At 43.5% G+C, this 18,292-nt stretch overlaps 1 protein-coding gene and 1 long non-coding RNA gene across 8 annotated transcripts in view; one reads left to right on the top strand and one right to left on the bottom strand.

The window, feature by feature from the left end:
- Positions 1–1,468: 1,468 nt before the first annotated feature.
- Positions 1,469–1,983, top strand: LOC123567483 (uncharacterized). Its single transcript, XR_006690438.3, has 2 exons — positions 1,469–1,602; positions 1,833–1,983. It is a non-coding gene; the product is annotated as an uncharacterized lncRNA (long non-coding RNA).
- Positions 1,984–12,217: 10,234 nt separating this feature from the next.
- Positions 12,218–18,292, bottom strand: part of DENND5B (DENN domain containing 5B) — a 207,342-nt gene continuing 201,267 nt past the window's right edge. For 6 of the 7 annotated variants that reach the window (XM_074006551.1, XM_065523983.1, XM_045364979.2 and 3 more), the window contains one exon: positions 12,218–17,487. In XM_074006551.1, the coding sequence (XP_073862652.1) occupies positions 17,304–17,487 (184 nt within the window). In that variant the 3' untranslated portion in view covers positions 12,218–17,303. The remainder of the gene's footprint in view (positions 17,488–18,292) is intronic. The other variant, XM_045364982.3, reaches the window with a different exon arrangement.

The raw sequence follows: 18,292 nt of genomic DNA on the forward strand, positions 1-18,292 counted from the left end.
CAATATGGAGAAACCCCTTCCCTACTAAAAATACAAAATTAGCCGGGTGTGGTGGCGCATGCCTGTAATCCCAGCTACTCGGGAGGCTGTAATTCCAGCTACCCAGGAGGTGGAGGTTGCGGTGAGCTGAGATTGCACCACAGCACTCCAGCCTGGGCAACAAGAGTGAAACTCTGTCTCCAAAAATAAATAAATAAATAAATAAAATCTTGCAGGTTTATTATCAAGAAAATGCTGATGACTATAATTAGGACTATAAATTTAGTTGAGAGTGAGAGCTAGATTAGTAAATAAAATTGTCTGTAAACATTTGTAAATCAGTCATCCTCCTGGGTACGGTTTGTGCTTAAGTGAAGAGCAGGGACAGCTACTGGCTCTGGATGGGGGAGAAGTCTTCCTTGTTTCATAGTCAAGGAAAGCTCCCAGCTGACCACCAACCTCTTCTCTTGGAAAACGCCACAGCTACCTTCTTGCCATTTCTAGAGCAATTTTCCAGCCTGAGTTGCACGACTGCCTCCATTTCCTCACCACTCTTGTTTGTCCCTGGCAGTTCACTTTGATTCTCAAAAGTCCATTAAAAACCCTTTCCAGGTCCTCGGGGATCCCTGGCCATGTAAGCTCTGCAACCAACAAGCAGCTTTTCTAGTACAAAGTCTCTAGAGCTTTCCACAGCCTCTAGCTCGGTCTCTTCCTCTCCAGGCTGGCCACAGACCCCCAGGGACCTATCTGCCATCTCTTGGAAATATCTTTCTAAATTCCCCACTCCCCCTCCCGCCTTTTCCACGACTTTTGAGTTGCAGTAGTTTGCCCAGTTCCCCTTTTCCTTGTAGTCTTTAAATATAAGTCCACAGGTTTTTCATTTGTTTATAGGATTTACTCTCCATCAGGAAATGAAAATAAACATAGGGAAGTTGATAAGTCACAGCTCCCCACCCCCAGCCCTTGCTCAGGGGAAGCCTCTCTAGCAAGGCTCAGATGTTTCCATCTTAAGGTTAAATCACACCGAACAATAGACGCCCTTTGGTTTCACCTCAGTGGGCGGGATGTGCCTGGTTTCATGGATCTCCTGCCCCACACAGGATTTCTCTGGACTCCTTAGAGTGTTTCTTCAAAACTAGTTCAATCTTGATCTAATTAGTCCCCAAAGAGATGCAAACCAAACGAGATACAATTTTTGTTCTCTCAAGAGGGCACACAAATAAAAAATAAAAATTAAGCCTGATAATAGCCTGTTTGGGCCAGCTTGCTGGGAAGCGGACTCCTTTTTATACTGCGGGAGGGGTTCGGAATCAAGAGTCTTAAATATGTGTATCCCCTTCAACCCAGTAATCCCACTTCTAGGAACATATCCTGAGGAAATAATCAAGATGTGCAGTCAAGAACTGATGAACAAAAGATACTCACTGCAGAGCCATAATTGAGAAGAACTGGAAAGGACTTACATGCCTCCCAGGTGGGGCTTGGCTCTGCAAATCCTCATCTGACTATGATGGAATGGGGTGCATCCAGTCATGCAGTCATCCGTGCCACAAGTAGTTATTCAGTACCTACTCTGCGTTAGGTAAACAATGCAGAGTATTGTTAACTTGGCTGGGTAAACAGGTAAGTTCTCGGCCCCTCCCCCGCCGGAAAATCCATGATCTCCTAAAGTAAAGCACTTTAAAATTGTTCACATTATTTTTGTGTGTGTATGTGTGTGTGTGTGTGTGTGTGTGTGAAGGGGCATTTCATCGCCCTCCACCTCTCATCCCCCGCACCGCAAGCAGTTGCCAAATTCAAATAATTTTTCCTTCAATGCCTCTCCCATGTGACCTCTCCTTTTCTTTCAAAAGCAAATCCTAAGTCTGGGAGGTAACACGATCACCGCGGAAAGAACGCCGACATGGAAATCTTCGGATTGGTTTCTCGTTCCAGGAAGTTGCGCTACTTTGGGCAAATCACGTCATCTCTGGGACTGTTTCTAATCAGAATAAAGAAAGGGCTGGACCAATCTTTCAGATCCTTTGAATCCAATGGACTTTTTGGCCTTATGACGGAACCGTCTGTAGATGAGAGTATCTGAACCCCAGTTAAAGGGAAGGGGACAGTGAAGCCCTGGAAGATCTGGGGCATTTTCCTGGACACCAAAAAGGCAAAGGGCTGTCTAGAGTGAAAGTATAAGACAGACAGGCTGTTACAGGAAGGTCCCTGCACTCTGCTCTTCTCCCCGAGCCAACCCCAAACTCTAGCAAGCAGGCCTGTCATCCATCCAGGTGCGATGTAATATTAAGAAGCATCAGCTAACGATTATTGGTGCTACTAGGGGCAGGCGATTTGCGGTTCCTTCACTTTCGCACAGAAGTATGAGGTCTGTTTTACTATTCCCATTCTAAAGGCAAAATGGAAGCTCACAGCGGTTAGAGAACTAATGGGAAGTGACAGGTCTATTTGCCACCTTTATACTGGCCAGTCTTCTTTTTTCTCAAAGGGCGGGATGGGGGAGCAGCCTCCCGTGTTATCACCCTCTCCTGCAGAACACAGAAGCATAGGTCATTATGGTAATAAGGGTTTGTTGATTACCAACTGGGAGACAGATATGAGGTAAATCACAAGCATGTAGGTTAGCAGGGCTGCAGAAGTTTGTAAATAAATGATCTCAGAATCTCCTGCAGCCCCGTTCTTTCATTGGTAACCTACCTCCTCCCTGCCCTCATCCCCGTAGCGCCCTTCCCCCATTAGGGTGAAGGGTCAGCTCTAAAAATGCAGTCAGGAAGGAACAATGAGAGTCCTCTCCCCTCCTGGGAGAAATGCAATTTGCATCTCAGATGAGCTCAGATTGGTGAAGCCTCGTTTGGACTCTGATCCTTGCAGTAAGGATCTGCTCTGGGAATCTCCTGTGACCTATTGAGGTTTGCTGCTCCAAAGGAATAAGGAGTCTTTGACATTAATGTCCATTTAACTCAGGGATCTAAAAAGGCAGGTTAGTGTTAGAGTTCTATGGGCACCCCAAAATTGTACCTAAGGGTGTGTGTGTGCATCCATAATGTGTGTTTTCCTGGGGATGGTGTAGCTTTCTTGAGATTGTCAAAGGAATTCAGAGCTGCCCAAAGGTTAAAAACTTGTGTGACAAGTGAGTGTGATGAAGGAGGAACAGTGGTGCAAATCCTGTTGGGGGGGGGAATGACTTAACAAACCCAGACGTGGGGGTGGGAGGGAAATAATTCAGGTGAGACTCCACTCACAGGTAGGATTCTTTTTTTCTTTTTTGTAGGTAACATTTTTTGTTTTCTTCCGTGTGCCAGGCATTGTTCTAAACTAAATATACAAGGCCAGGTGCAGTGGCTAACTCCTATAACTCCAACACTTTGAGAAGCCGAGGTGGGTGGGTCACTTGAGGTCAGGAGTTCGAGACCAGCCTCATCAACATGGTGAAACCCCAGCTCTACTAAAAATAGAAAAATTAGCCAGGCATGGTGGCTGGTGCCTGTAGTCTCAGCTGCTTGGGAGGCTGAGGCAGGAGAATCTCTTGAACCCCGGAGGAGGATGTTGCAGTGAGCTGAGATTGCACCACTGCACTCCAGCCTGGGCAACTGAGAAGACTGTCTCAAAAATAAAAACTAAAAAAAAATAAAGATAAACAAATAAACTAAAATCTATGAGAATTAGGTAATTCTGTATCTCTCTTTTTCTTTTTTTTTTTGAGACAGAGTCTCGCTCTGTCACCCAGGCTGGAGTGCAGTGCTCCTATCTCGGCTCACTGCAAGCTCCGCCTCCCGGATTCATGCCATTCTCCTGCCTCAGCCTCCCGAGTAGCTGGGACTACAGGCGCCCGCCACCATGCCCGGCTAATTTTTTTATATTTTTAGTAGAGACGGGGTTTCACCGTGTTAGCCAGGATGGTTTCGATCTCCTGACCTTGTGATCCACCCGCCTCGGCCTCCCAAAGTGCTGGGATTACAGGCATGAGCCACCGCGCCCGGCCTCCTTTTTTTTATTTTCGACATAGTTTTGCTCTTATCCCCCAGACTGGAGTGCAGTGGTGCGATCTTGGCTTACTGCAACCTCCACCTCCCGGGTTCAAGTGATTCTCCTGCCTCAACCTCCCAAGTAGCTGGAGTTACAGGTGCACACCACTAGAACTGGCTAATTTTTGTGTTTTTTTAGTAGAGACGGGGTTACACCATGTTGGCCAGGCTGGTCTTGAACTCCTGACCTCAGGTGATCCACCTGCCTTGGCCTCCCAAAGTTCTGGGATTACAGGAGTGAGCCACCGCGCCCAGCCTAATTTATTTATTTTTTTTTTAGAGATGAGTCTCGCTCTGTTGCCAGGCTGGAGTGCAGTGGCGCGGTATCAGCTCACTGCAAGCTCCACCTTCCAGGTTCAAGCGATTCTCCTGCCTCAGCCTCCCAAGTAGCTGGGACTACTGGCGCATGCCACCATGCACAGCTAATCTGTAATTTTAGTAGAGATGGGGTTTCACCATTTTGGCCAGGATGGTCTCGATCTCTTGACCTCGTGATCTGCCCACCTTGACCTCCCAAAGTGCTTGGATTACAGGCGTGAGCCACCGCGCCCGGCCTAAATTTTAAACTCTTTGTAGAGACAGGGTCTTGCTATGTTGCTCAGAATGTTCTCAAACTCCTGAGCTCAAGCAATCCTCCTGCCTTGGCCTCCTGAAGTGCTGGGATTAAAGGCATGACCCACCGTGTCCAGCCTTTTGTGGGCTTTTTGACATTGTTTTATGTTTTTCTTTGGTGAAGTGCCTTTTCAAATCATTTGCCCTTTTTTTGTTGTTGGGCTGTTTATCTTATTACTGCATTTTGAGGGTTCATTATATACTCTGGATACAAGCCCTTTGCCAGATATGTGTGTTGCTAATATTCTCTACCAGTCTGTGGCTTATCTTTGCATTCTCCTAAATTTCTTTCAGAGAGCATACATTCTGGCAGAAGAGTTCTTAGTCCTGGGCCTGGCAGATTTATTTCTTTCAGGACCCGAGGCCTCTGCTGCAAACATGTACCACCAGATCTTTGGTCAGAATATGAAGCATATGAGCTTGATCATTGTTATGGTCACAACTTTTGTATCCCCTCAAAATTCGTATGTTGAAACCTAATCTCCAATGTGATAGTGTTAAGAGTTGGGGCCGTTTGAGAGGTGACGAATGGGCTTCGCGCCCTTATAAAAGAGGGCCAAAGGAGATTGTTTACCCCTTCCACCATGTGAGTGCACAGCTGTAAGACACCATCTGTGAGGAATAGGCTCTCACCAGATACTAGCACCTCGCTCTTGGACTTCCCAGCTTCCACAATTATGAGACATAAATGTCTGTTGTTTATTTTATTTATTTATTTATTTTTGAGACATTGTTTTGCTCTTGTTGCCCGGGCTAGAGTGCAATGGCACAACACTGCAACCTTCACCTCCCAGGTTCAAGCAATTTTCCTGTCTCAGCCTCCCGAGTAGCTGGGATCACAGCCACCCACCACCATGCCCAACTAATTTCTGTATTTTTAGTAGAGACAGGGTTTCATCGTACTGGTCAGGTTGGTCTCGAACTCTGATCTCATGTGATCCGCCCACTTCGGTCTCCCAAAGTGCTGGGATTACAGGCGTGAGCCACAGCACCCAACCTGTTGTTTATTCTTTATAAGTCATCCCGCATATGGTATATTTTTTTTCTTTTTTTGAGACAGGGTCTTGCTCTGTCACCCAGGCTAGAGTACAGTGACATGATCACGGCTCACTGCAGCTTCAACCTCCTGAGCTCAAACAATGCTCCCACCTCAGCTTTTCAAATATCTGGGACAACAGATGTGTGACACCATGCCTGGCTAATTTTTTGATTATTTGTAGAAATGGGGTCTCCCTATGTTGCCCAGGCTGGTATTTTCTTATAGAAGCCTGAATGGACAAAGACACTGTCCATCTTTTTCTTTTTCTTTTTTTTTTTGAGACAGAGTCTTGCTCTATCACCCAGGCTGGAGTGTAGTGGTGCAGTCTCAGCTTGCTGCAACCTCCACCTCCTGGGTTCAAGTGATTCTCCTGCCTCAGCCACCCGAATAGCTGGGATTACAGGCACGTGCCACCACACCCGGCTAATTTCTGTATTTTTAGTAGAGACGGGGTTTCGCCATGTTGGCCAGGCTGGTCTCAAACTCCTGACCTCAGGTGATCCACCTGTGTTGGCCTCCCAAAGTGTTGGATTACAGGTTTGAGCCACTGCGCCTGGCCCATCTTTTTTTTTTTTTTTTTTGGAGAGAGAGAGAGAGAGTTTTGCTGTGTTGCTCAGGCTGATCTCAAACTCCTGGCCTCAAGTGATTCCCCCACCTTGGCCTCCTACAGGATGTAATCCCATGCCTGGCCATTCTTAAATTTTATGATGTCCTCACACTTGTAATCCCAGCACTTTGGGAGGACAAGGCAGGTGCATCAACTGAGGTCAGGAGTTCGAGACTAGCCATGCCAACATGGTGAAACCCCGTCTCTACTAAAAATAACAAAAATTAGCCAGATGTGGTGGCTAGTGCCTGTCATCCCAGCTACCCCGGTGGCTGAGGCATGAGAATCGCTTAAACTGGGAGGCAGAGGTTGCAGTGAGCTGAGATCGCACCACTGCACTCTAGCCCGGCAGACAGAGAGACACGCTTTGTCTCGGAGGAAAAAAAAAAGTTTTGTGAAGTCCACTTTATCAAGTTTTTATGTACTGTATTTCCTTGTTGTAGCTAAGAAATATTTGGTGAAAAAGATTTTCCCTGTTTTATTTTATTTGTTTCAGTGTCTCGCTCTGTCACCCAGGCTGGAGTGCAGTAGTATGATCTCGGCTGAATGCAACCTCCAACTCCTGGGTTCAAGTGATTCTCCTGCCTCAGCCTCCTGAGTGGTTTGGGATTACAGGCCCTTGCCACCACACCCAGATTTTTTTCACGTAATTTTTGTATTTTTTGGTAGAGATAGGGTTTTATCACGTTGACTAGGCTGCTCTCCAAAGTACTGACCTCAAGTGATCTGTCTGCTTCAGGCTCCCAAAGTGCTAGGATTACAGGCATGAGCCACTGCGCCCGGCCTGACCAATCTTGATAAATGATTGTGTACTTGGAAAGAATGCGTATTCTGCTGTTGTTTTGTTGGACAATATTTCTTTTTTGAGACGGAGTCTCACTCTGTCACCCAGGCTGGAGTGCAGTGGCACGATCTTGGCTCACTGAAACCTCTACCCCCTGGGTTCAAGCAATTCTCCTGCCTCAGTCTCCTGAGTAGCTGAGACTACAAGCGCACGCCACCATGCCTGGCTAATTTTAGTATTTTTAGTAGAGACGGGGTTTCACCATGCTGGCCAGGCTGGTCTTGAACTCCTGACCTCGTGATCCACCCGCCTCAGCCTCCCAAAGTGCTGGGCTTACAGGTGTGAGCCACTGTGCCCGGCCCTGATTTTCTATTCTATCAATTATTGACAACAGGATCTGACTATAATTGAAGATTTGTCTATTTCTCATTGATTCCATCAAGTTGTTTTTCCTTCTTCATGTTTTGAAGCTTTTTTTTTTTTTTTTTTTTTGAGACGGAGTCTTACTCTGTCACCCAGGCTAAAGTGCAGTGGTGCGATCTCCGCTCACTGCAAGCTCCGCCTCTCGCGTTCACGCCATTCTCCTGCCTCAGCCTCCCCAGCAGCTGGGACTACACGCACATGCTGCTATGCCCGGCTAATTTTTTTGTATTTTTAGTAGAGACTGGGTTTCACCGTTGTTAGCCAGGATGGTCTCGATCTCCTGACTTCGTGATCCACCTGCCTCGGCCTCCCAAAGTGCTGGGATTACAGGCGTGAACCACCACACCCAGCCTTTTTTTGTTATTTTTGAGTAGGATATAAGTGAGAAATTCAAGAAAATTTTGAGGCATTTAAGAACACAGGTTGGCCAGGCGCGGTGGCTCATACCTGTAATCCTAGCACTTTGGGAGGCTGAGACAGGTGGATTACTTGAGGTCAGGCGTTTGAAACCAGCCTGGCCAACATGATGAAACCGTGTCTCTACTAAAAATACAAAAAAAACTAGCCAGATGTGGTGGCACATGCCTGTAATCCCAGCTACTTGGGAGGCTGAGGCAGGAGAATTGCTTGAACCCGGGAGGCAGAGGTTGCAGTGAGCCGAGATCATGCCACTGCACTCCAGCCCGGGCGACAGGGCAAAACTCCATCTCAAAAAAAAAAACAACAAAACAGTTTATAGGTTAAGCAAATGACAGACCTCAGGATTATATTATTCTAGGGAACACAGAGCATCTGGCCCACAAGCCAGCCCTCATCAGAGTGACTTATTTTTAGGCTTTGCAACCCACATTAATTGCTCTTTTTTTTTTTTTCCCTTTTTTCCACGTTTTAAAATTGTATATATTTGAATCGAAGTACATGTCAGGATAAAGAATCAAAAGAATTATCAAAAATATTAGGCTGAATCCTATGAAGTTGTTAACAATGCCTTTGACCTTTAAAAGAGGTAATTTCTTTTTTTTTTTTTTTGAGACGAAGTCTTGCTCTGTCACCCGGGCTGGAGTGCAGTGGCCGGATCTCAGCTCACTGCAAGCTCCGCCTCCCAGGTTTACGCCATTCTCCTGCCTCAGCCTCCCGAATAGCTGGGACTACAGGCGCCCACCACCTCGCCCGGCTAGCTTTTTGTATTTTTTAGTAGAGACAGGGTTTCACCGTGTTAGCCAGGAAGGTCTCGATCTCCTGACCTCGTGATCCGCCCGTCTCGGCCTCCCAAAGTGCTGGGATTACAGGCTTGAGCCACCGTGCCCGGCAAAGAGGTAATTTCTTACAAAATAAGGATATTTGTTCATTATAGTTTTTTTGGAATAGAGAAACACTGGCAGCTATTTAGATGTCTTCTTTTTCTTTCTATTTATTTATTTAATTTATTTATTTAGTAGAAAGACAGGGTCTTACTATGTTCCCCAGGCTGGTCTTGAACTCCTGGGCTCCAGTGATCCTCCTGCCTCGTCTTCCCAAAGTGCTGGGATTACAGGCTTGAGTCACCGTGCCTGTAATGTTTTTCATCATAACATTGTTCAGAATAGTGAAAAAAATGAGAGTAATCTAAATGTCAAACAAATAAATCATGCCACATCCATATCACAAAATTAAAATCAATGTTTTAGATTTAATAACTCACTCCCTTTGTGTTCTCATGAACACATGATTTAATATTGGTTTCATGACATTAAGTTCCATTTATACATGCTGGAAACTTCCAAATTTATATCTAACATCCAACTATAGCTCCCCAAATCCAGCCCAAGACATTGAATTTCCTCTGTAGTGTCCCGGCAAGTTCTGGAGTATGTCACCTCCTCATGGATGCGTCCTTGGCACCTGGGGGCAGATTCCAAACAAGTCCACTTCTTTTAAATGTCTCAGTAAACTTTTTTTTTTTTTTTGAGAATGGGTCTCACTCTGTTGCCCAGATGAGTGCAGTGGCATGATCTCGGCTCACTGCAAACTTTACCTCTGGGGCTCAAGCGATCCTCTCACCTCAGCCCTGCAGGTAGGTGGGAACACAGGCACGTGCCACCACGCCAGGCTAATTTTTTGTATTTTAGTAGAGACGGGGTCTTGCCACATTGCCCAGGCTGGTCTCGAACTCCTAGGCTCAAGGAATCCGACTGCCTCAGCCTCCCACAGTGCTGAGATGACAGGTGTGAGCCGCTGTGCTCAGCCTCAGTAAACTTCTCTGCCACCCAGAGAGAGGGTTGTACCCTCTCTCAGGGTCTGGTTCAACCTCAGGCAGGGGGGCTCATTTAGATTTGCCTTGACTCAGCCCTATGGTTTTTTTTTTTGGTGGGGGGATGAAGTCTCACTCTGTCACCCAGGCTGGAGTGCAGTAGCGTGATCTCGGCTCACTGCAACCTCTGCCTCCCAGGTTCAAGCGATTCCCCTGCCTCAGCCTCCAGAGTAGCTGGGACTACAGGCTCGCGCCATCATGCCCGGCTAATTTTTTGTATTTTTAGTAGAGATGGGGTTTCACCGTGTTAGCCATGATGGTCTCGATCTCCTGACCTTGTGATCCGCCTGCCTCGGCCTCCCAAAGTGCTGGGATTACAGGTGTGAGCCACCGTGCTCAGCTGACTCAGCCCTATAGTTAATAGCTGCTCCCCATAAATGCTTTTCTTATAATCTTTAAGAGTTTTGTTTTCATCACCTGGCATCAGATCCTCCATTATTCCAATTTCTTGTTATTGTTTGTGATAGGTAATCTTAGGTCAACTTAGCTGGGCCAGGGTGCCCAGAAACTTGGTCAAACATTATTCTGGATACTACTATGAAGGTGTTTTTGATTGAGATTATACTTTTTTTTTTTTTTGAGATGGAGTCTTGCTCTGCCACCCAGGCTGGAGTGCTATGGCGTGGTCTCAGCTCACTGCAACTTTCGCCTCCTGGCTTCAAGCAATTCTCCTGCCTCAGCCTCCTGAGTAGCTGGGATTACAGGCCTATGCCACCATGCCCATCTGATTTTTGTATTTTTAGTAGAGGCGAGGTTTCACCATGTTGGCCAGGCTGGTCTTGAACGCCTGACCCTGTGATCTGCCCACCTCAGCCTCCCAAAGTGCTGGGATTACAGTGCCCGGTGAGATTAACATTTTAATTGGTGGACTTCGAGTAAAGCAAATTACTATCCGTAATATGGGTGGGCCTTATCCAATCAGTTTAAGGCCTTAATATAAAAAAGACTGACTTCCTCCTGAGCAAGAAGAAATTCTGCCAGCAGACTGCCTTTTGGCTTGAACTGTCTCTTCTCTGATGGCCCACAATAAAGATTTAGACTCCCCAGGCCTCCACAATTGTGTGAGCCAAATCCTTAAAATGTTTCTCTATCTATACATGTCCTATTAGTTCTGTTTCTCTGGAGAACCCTAACACATTAATCTTTTATTTTTATTTTTTTGAGACAGTCTCTCTCTGTTGCCCAAACTGGAGTGCAGTGGCATGATCTTGGCTCGCTGCAACCTCTGCCTCCCGGGTTCAAGCGATTCTCCTCCCTCAGCCTCCAGAGTAGCTATGGTTACAGGCATGCGCGACCACACCCGGCTACTTCTTGTACTTTTAGTAGAGACAGGATTTCACCATGTTGGTCAGGCTAGTCTCGAACTCCTGACCTGGTGATCCACCCCCCCCCCCCACCCCCATCCCGCCTTTGGCATCCCAAAGTGCTGGGATTACAGGCGTGACCCACTGCGCCTGGCCTACATTATTCTTTACATTCAGCTACCCCAGTTCAAATTGCTGTGTGGTTTCTGTCTCCTGATTGGACTGTGATGAATACATTATTATTCTCTCCTCAACTCCCAATCCATATGTGCAGATGCTTACCTAGCATCTCTATCTGGATGTCTAATAGGTATCTCAAAAGCATCACAAACTTCTTATCCCCAAAAGTAGCTCTTGATGCTCCTCCTACAAACTTGTTTTTTTTCTTTTGAGTTGCAGTGAGCCAAGATTGTGCCACTGCACTCCAGCCTGGTGAAAGAGCGAGACTCCATCTCAAAAAAAAAAAAAAAAAAGAATTTCATGGGTTTTTGTTTGTTTGTTTTAAGTCTCACTCCTGTTCCCCCAGACTGGAGTGCCATGGCGTGATCTCAGCTCACTGCAAACTCTGCCTCCCAGGTTCAAGCGATTCTCCTGCCTCAGCCTCCCAAGTAGCTGGGATTACAGGCGACTGCCACCATGCCTGGCTAATTTTTGTATTTTTAGTAAAGACAGGGTTTCACCATGTTGGCCAGCCTAGTCTTGAACTCCTGACCTCAGGTGATCCACCCGCCTTGGCCTCCCAAAATGCTGGGATTCAGGCCTTCTCCTTTTAATGATATATTCTGATGACCAGAAATTCTTAATTTTTATATAGTCAGTTGTTTTTTACAGCAAAGCACCTGTGAGCATAGTCAAATTTATCACACTTATCCTTTATAATTTAAATGTCTTACTTAAGAAAACTTCCCTTTCCCAAGTTAATAAGTACATTTGATATTTTCTTCTAAAAATTATGTTCCATCTTTCACATTTAGGTTGTTAAGCCACCAATAATTGATTTTTCTGTATGGTGTGAGGTAGGGTTCAAATTTTCACCCCTTATTCAGAAGGCTCTGTTTTTCTACATAATAGTTTCGGTTTGATCTCCCTGCTTTCTGGAATCTCTTATCCTATGAAACACTATCAAGATTCTACAACAATGAAGCAAAACAAAGTATCAATCCCACAGTTTTATTTGTAAAGAACAAAGCATGAAAAGTCATATTTAAAGGTACTCCCAAACCTGAAAAACCCACGTCAGTTTGTCTGATATGTATGTTAAAGTGCTTAATATCACAATACTCTTTTAAATTTTATATTATGTTCAGATGAGAAAAAAATCCAGTTCTGATGCATTTTGTTAACAATACAAAGAAAAACAATATAATTTAAATTGAGAAATGCTAATTTGAAAAGAAAGATACACAGGGTACATTTATATATGATTCAAGTGTAACACAGAGCATTCTAAATGTTTCACACCCTCATTTGATTGACAACAGGAACTCCTTACTATACTTCTCTATTGTTGACAAGACTTGGTGTTTAGAATCAAGGTTGGATTCACACACAAGTACATTCAGGTAAATTAGGACAAGCATGATTCCCTCCTACATAATCCAAGGATACCCTGGATCCCTTCGAATGAGGAAAAATTTTATTTGAGGTTTTTTTCTTCCCTTTATCTTGATGTGATATATCTCTGAAGCCAATCTTTATCTTGTCCTTGAGAGGGTGAACAACTCTAATCAGATTTTGGAGATGAGGTTCTTCTTAGATTCTTTTGATCACACTACATCAGCAACCGCTTCAAAAAGCTTAGAATTCAGCTGATTCAAGGGATTTGTAAGTTTATTTTAATAGGAATAAAGGACCTAGTAGTTTATTATCCTTTTCTGTCTCCTATTTATGCTAAACATTAAAGTAATAAATACTTATATAAGAAACAGACTTCAAAAGACATGGATGACTTGGAAATAGGATTCACTATAAAAGTAGAGAAGGGCTCAAGACTCTCAATCAGTGAAGGTGTGTTAATACTGAAATATAAATAGCTAAAGTTCAGATTGTCTTTTCAACATAGTGAAAAGGATAGACTAGTTTCTGTAAACCTCACAGAAAATATTCACAGTTCCCTAAATGAAAAAATCATAATTTTTAGCAGAAAGAAGGTATTTCATTATGAAGATCCACACTCCTAATGTTGTGAAATAAATATTTCCCTGGAAATTTGAGGTCCTTGTCTGTCACCTCATGTTTCAAAATACCTTAGGGATGTCAACGTATACTACACATAAGCTGTCGTATAGTCTTGAACCTCTCTTTTTCACTTACATGAACATATAACGGTGCTTTATTGCCAAAAAAGGAAATATGAGCAATTCAGTATTTCCCCCATATCATTCATATAGTGTGACAGAAGTTCATTAAAATAATTTTTTAAAAAGCCATGTGAAAGTAAATACCACAAGGTTACAAAAGGTACAAAAATGTGTGAAACATTTAAATTTCAGAGGGAAATCCACACTTCTGCAAGGTTTAAGTTTCTCATATCAAATTCTCATTCCCAGTGGAAAACAGGGCAGGGAGGGTTGGGAGGCTTTTGTCCTCAGTAGCCTGCTTTTTCCCACTTAGGACTCCACTTTATACTACTTCACACTGACTCGCAGTCATTTTTAAGGCATATGACTCCCGACCAGGGCACAGATCTCACACATACTTCCAACGTCAGTGTAATGCCACTGTGTCATAAAGGTCGAGATTAGGGGTTTCAGGACATATGAAAAACATTGGGAAAATAAATATTTCAAGAGGTAATACTTTTGGCAATTTAATTTTAAAACAACTTCTTCACCAGCTATTACTATGCAAAAATAATCATTATGGTCCCAGGCATTTAATTTATTTGCAGGAAAAAACAAAACAAACTAAATGTTGATTTTTTTATTTAACTTTTGAGACATGATCCTAAAGCAATATATTAATTTGAAAAATTACCACAGCAGAAAACATGCCTCTATGTGGGTATGGTCCTTCCAAAAGTCAGCTTAAAAGTCAAGCATTTATTCTAAGCATTCTTCTACTACAGTTGTACTCAAACTTTTGGTATAACTTAGAGACAGTTATGAGCCACATAAAAACTAAGTCCTTTGTTCTGTTATTTTGAGATGGGATTTCCATATGTTACCCAGGCTGGACTCAAACTCCTAGGTTTAAGTGATCCTCCTGCCTTGGCTTCCCAAGCAGCTGGGACTACAGGTGTGTACTGCCATGCCCAGCATGTCTTATTTCTTTATAGCTGCACTTCTTATGTGACCCCAAACTCAGCCTAAGCATCCTTTTTATTGATCAAACTTGGATCCTAAGGACTATTTCCAAATATTTAAATTTATTCTTAAAGGCCAGGATTGACCACCATTGGGAATATTCAAAAGAATGGGGGTACCGGCCATTCAAGCAGCTCACACAAGGAGGGCCCCACACATTTATAGCATGGGCTGTATCAACAGAATAAGTACATGGGCTCACAAGGTGACTAAAGGACCCACCATCCAAGAGGATGTGTCAGTTCTGATGTGTTTTATTAAAATCATTTCACTATTACAGTCATATTACACAAAGGCATGAAGATGAAATTTTAGGTGTAACTTTTTTGGGGGTATTACTTTTTAAAGTAACGGTTTTATTCATGGGCCCCAAATCCAACTTTGCTCTCAGTTTTTTTTTTTGAGACAGAGTCTCACTCTTGTCACCCAGGCTGGAGTGCAGTGGCACAATCTCGGCTCACTGCAACCTCCACACCTCCTGCATTAAGCAATTCTCCTGCTTCAGCCTCCTGAGTTGCTGGAATTACAGGCCCTGCCACCACTCCCTGGATAATTTTTGTCTATTTTTTTTTTTAGTAGAGACAGGGTTTCACCATGTTGGCCAGTCTGGTCTCGAACTCCTGACTGACCTCAGATGATCCACCCGCCTCAGCCTCCCAAAGTGTTGGGATTACAGGCGTTAGCCACTGCACCTGGCCTGCTCCCAGTTTTTACAAGATGTTAATTCCCAACAATCTGAGAGCAATGTGTTAATATGAATATTAATTCTACTAAATGAATATTCATCCTTATTTCCTCCTTGTGTAGGTGGATGAATAAAGATCCAATAGTTTAATAGAAAGACTACTGGTAAGAATGCCAGAAGGTCAGTCTCATGCCGCCTGGTGAAATCAAACAAACAAACAAACAAACAAACATGAATTCTAGAGCTTGTGTTGTCAGTGACCAGCTGTGGGGTAAGTGTAAGATTTAATCTCTCTATTCCTTAAGTGTTCCCTTCTACAAAGTAAGAAGGCTGGACGAGGTGCGTCAATCCTAGCACACTAACCTAAGTCATCCCCCTGGTTGCCTAGACCTGTCAGGAGCATGGCCTTATGAAGATACAAGCATGAAATCCTGGGTTGGACCCTTCTATAGTTTCTGATCACTAAACACAGTAGGAGCCCAGTGTAAAACAGGTTCTGGATATCTCCCACGATAGACTTCCCAGGTCCCTGGAAGAGCTGTACCATTGTAGACACACTTTAGCCTCAGGCAAACAAATTTCTGGTCTACCAAGAACCATCTTCTTAAACCATTTCCATGGGTTTTTAAATACAGCTGTCAACTCTCCTTTTCCTCAAGCATGAAGTCAATGTTAAAAGAGGCTGTCCTTGGCTGAATACAGTGTTTGATAAAGGGAGTTAGGCACTTGTTTCACTAGTTTCTTCCTCCAGGAAATAAGGTTAACAATACAGTTGGTCAAAGCTCAGCACCCTCAGATTGCACAAGGATACTGACGCCATGGCTTTGCTTTTCAGCCACAACTGGGAATAAAACTAGGAGCTCTGCTGAGGCAATTTTGCTGCTAAAAATGTACAAAAGCCTAATTAGCATTACAGGACCTACCAGAAGATGAGGACTTAAGAGTAACTAGCCAATACTACATTTACTTAACTTCTTTATAAACTATCAAACTGGAAAGTTACTCACAACTTTTGGTCCTTCAAAATTGTTGCCATCTCTTGTTTTGCTTCCATTTTATCAGCCTGTGCCGCCAGTGGCTTTTAGCTTCTCTGGGTCAGTTGTTTTACATTATTACTCCCCTTCCTACAAAGGAACATAAAGCTTGCCCTGAAACACCCAGAAAGGGTTCATTCTCTCTCTCCTTCTGTTATTTGCATTATCATGGTCAACAAATGCTTCCACAAAAACATTCCAAGCCACACAGAACCCTCCTCCTCCTTAGACATTCCTTCCATTTCCTGAGGGGGGATGGGCCCTGGAGAGGTGGGTGATTAGGCCCTAAAAAAGACAGAGCTCGTGGTTATCCTTAAGAGGTAGACCACTGCAGAGTTTAGATGGCCACATTAAAAGTACAGAATCAAACTGCTGTTTGCAATTCTTATGACTATGAATCTAACACTGAAATTCACATCTCCCCAACATACCTCAAATAACAAGAATAAAAATGCCAAGAATGAAGTTAGTCTAGGCTAATCTTTCCAAAGTGTAAAGAAGTTATAATCCCACAATTGAACACACTTCTCAGGGCTTTGTATGTTCTCTTTCCAGTTCAGCCAAGCTCCTGGGGTCTAGTGTTAAAAATACTCCAATTGTATCATCTTGTGCGGACTGAAATTTTTTTCCAAAAGACTGGAGAAGTGACTAACAATTCGAATATATAAAACAGTTTGTAACTTAAAAGATACAAGTGCAGACTACCAGTACAGTAGGTAAAGCTGTGTGCATTCACAATACAAAGGATCAGACTCCAAGATGGATGGCTACTACGTAACAATGCATTCTGGGTTTCTTTGTGATACCTGGAGAAAAAAAAAAGCCCGACTGGGTTGCACTGTATTTACATCTTTACTGGCTTCTTCCTGGCTAGCACCACTCTTCCCCCCCAACCCCCAACATTTTTAAGCTACTTATTTTAAGTCACAGGAATATTCAATCTAAGAAAAGCGTCTTATTCGAGTAATATAATTTCTTAAAGAAGATAGCATATTTACACACATCTAACACATGAAAATACTCTATTTTATACTAAATTCCAGGTTCAAATGAACTACAATACAACATTTTGCCTTGTCTGTAGAGTGAGGATTGATCCAAATGGGGCATATGTTGGGCTGCCCCTGCAGTGACTCACTACTGTCAGACAAGTCCAAATCGGTCCCCTAGTTGGGGAAGGAGCAAGGTTTGGACTGAGAGTTTCTAGACAGTTGGGTTACACGTCCACTCCTTTGATGAGTGATCCTTCTAGGACTATGGTGAAGTCCTGAATGGTCTGCAGAATTCGGATAAGGGAGTTGACAGTCATGCGGTCTCGCAGGAGAGCGCTCTCTTCATACATTCGAGTGATGGCTGGACACTCAGCTAACAATGGAATCCACTGTGGGAGCAGGCGATCCCTACAGATCCAAACAGAAACAATTCCTAAGCACTGCTGGCCTCACTGCAGAACAAGGCACACAGTGGAGCCTGTGTGAATGGGTAAGTGTGGGGCCTGATGGTACAAAATCTATCTAAGCTAAGAGGTCAGGAGAGAGGAAATCAAAGGCAAGAAGTTGAATATTTTCTGGTAAAACAAACAGTGATGAGATAGTGTAAAGCTAAAGGGAAAATCCATTATTTTAAACCCAATTTAATTACATTAGAGAGTCTATGCACATTAAAGACATTCTCTATTCTGATTTTACCACCTTTAGAAAGAGGCAGAATGTCATTTTCTATGTCTTTTTTTTTTTTTTTTAATAGGAGTGTTACTCTGTGGCAAGGCATGCCACAGTATACTGACCTTTTGGAAGAAAGACTACACTAAACTGTAGAGATTTGCTTTTTATTTTTTTTTAACTTATACAACGTAACAGGGTGAGGAACAAAATCAAAGCAGAAAAACATTAAGTAGATTTTATAAACCAGATGAGAGTTTGCATTGGTCTAATAAATCAGGAGAGTATAGAGATAAAAGGAGATAAAGATCATGCTCAAAAGAAATTTTAAAAGCACAGCTAAAACTGGGCTCCTTTTATGAAGAAGAAATACAGAACTTAGTTCTGTAAACCAGCTGTTTCAGGAGGATAAAACCTCACATCTTCAATTTTTCCTGATCAAACCTGACATTAGTAACCCATTGCTAAGTTCCTAAGACATCCTTATTGAGCATCCCCAACCAGGCCATCTTCAGTCTCAGGTTGGGGCTCTTAAGGTTCAGGA

The sequence above is a fragment of the Macaca fascicularis genome, chromosome 11, assembly GCF_037993035.2.
Source record: "Macaca fascicularis isolate 582-1 chromosome 11, T2T-MFA8v1.1".
Lineage (NCBI taxonomy): Eukaryota > Metazoa > Chordata > Mammalia > Primates > Cercopithecidae > Macaca > Macaca fascicularis.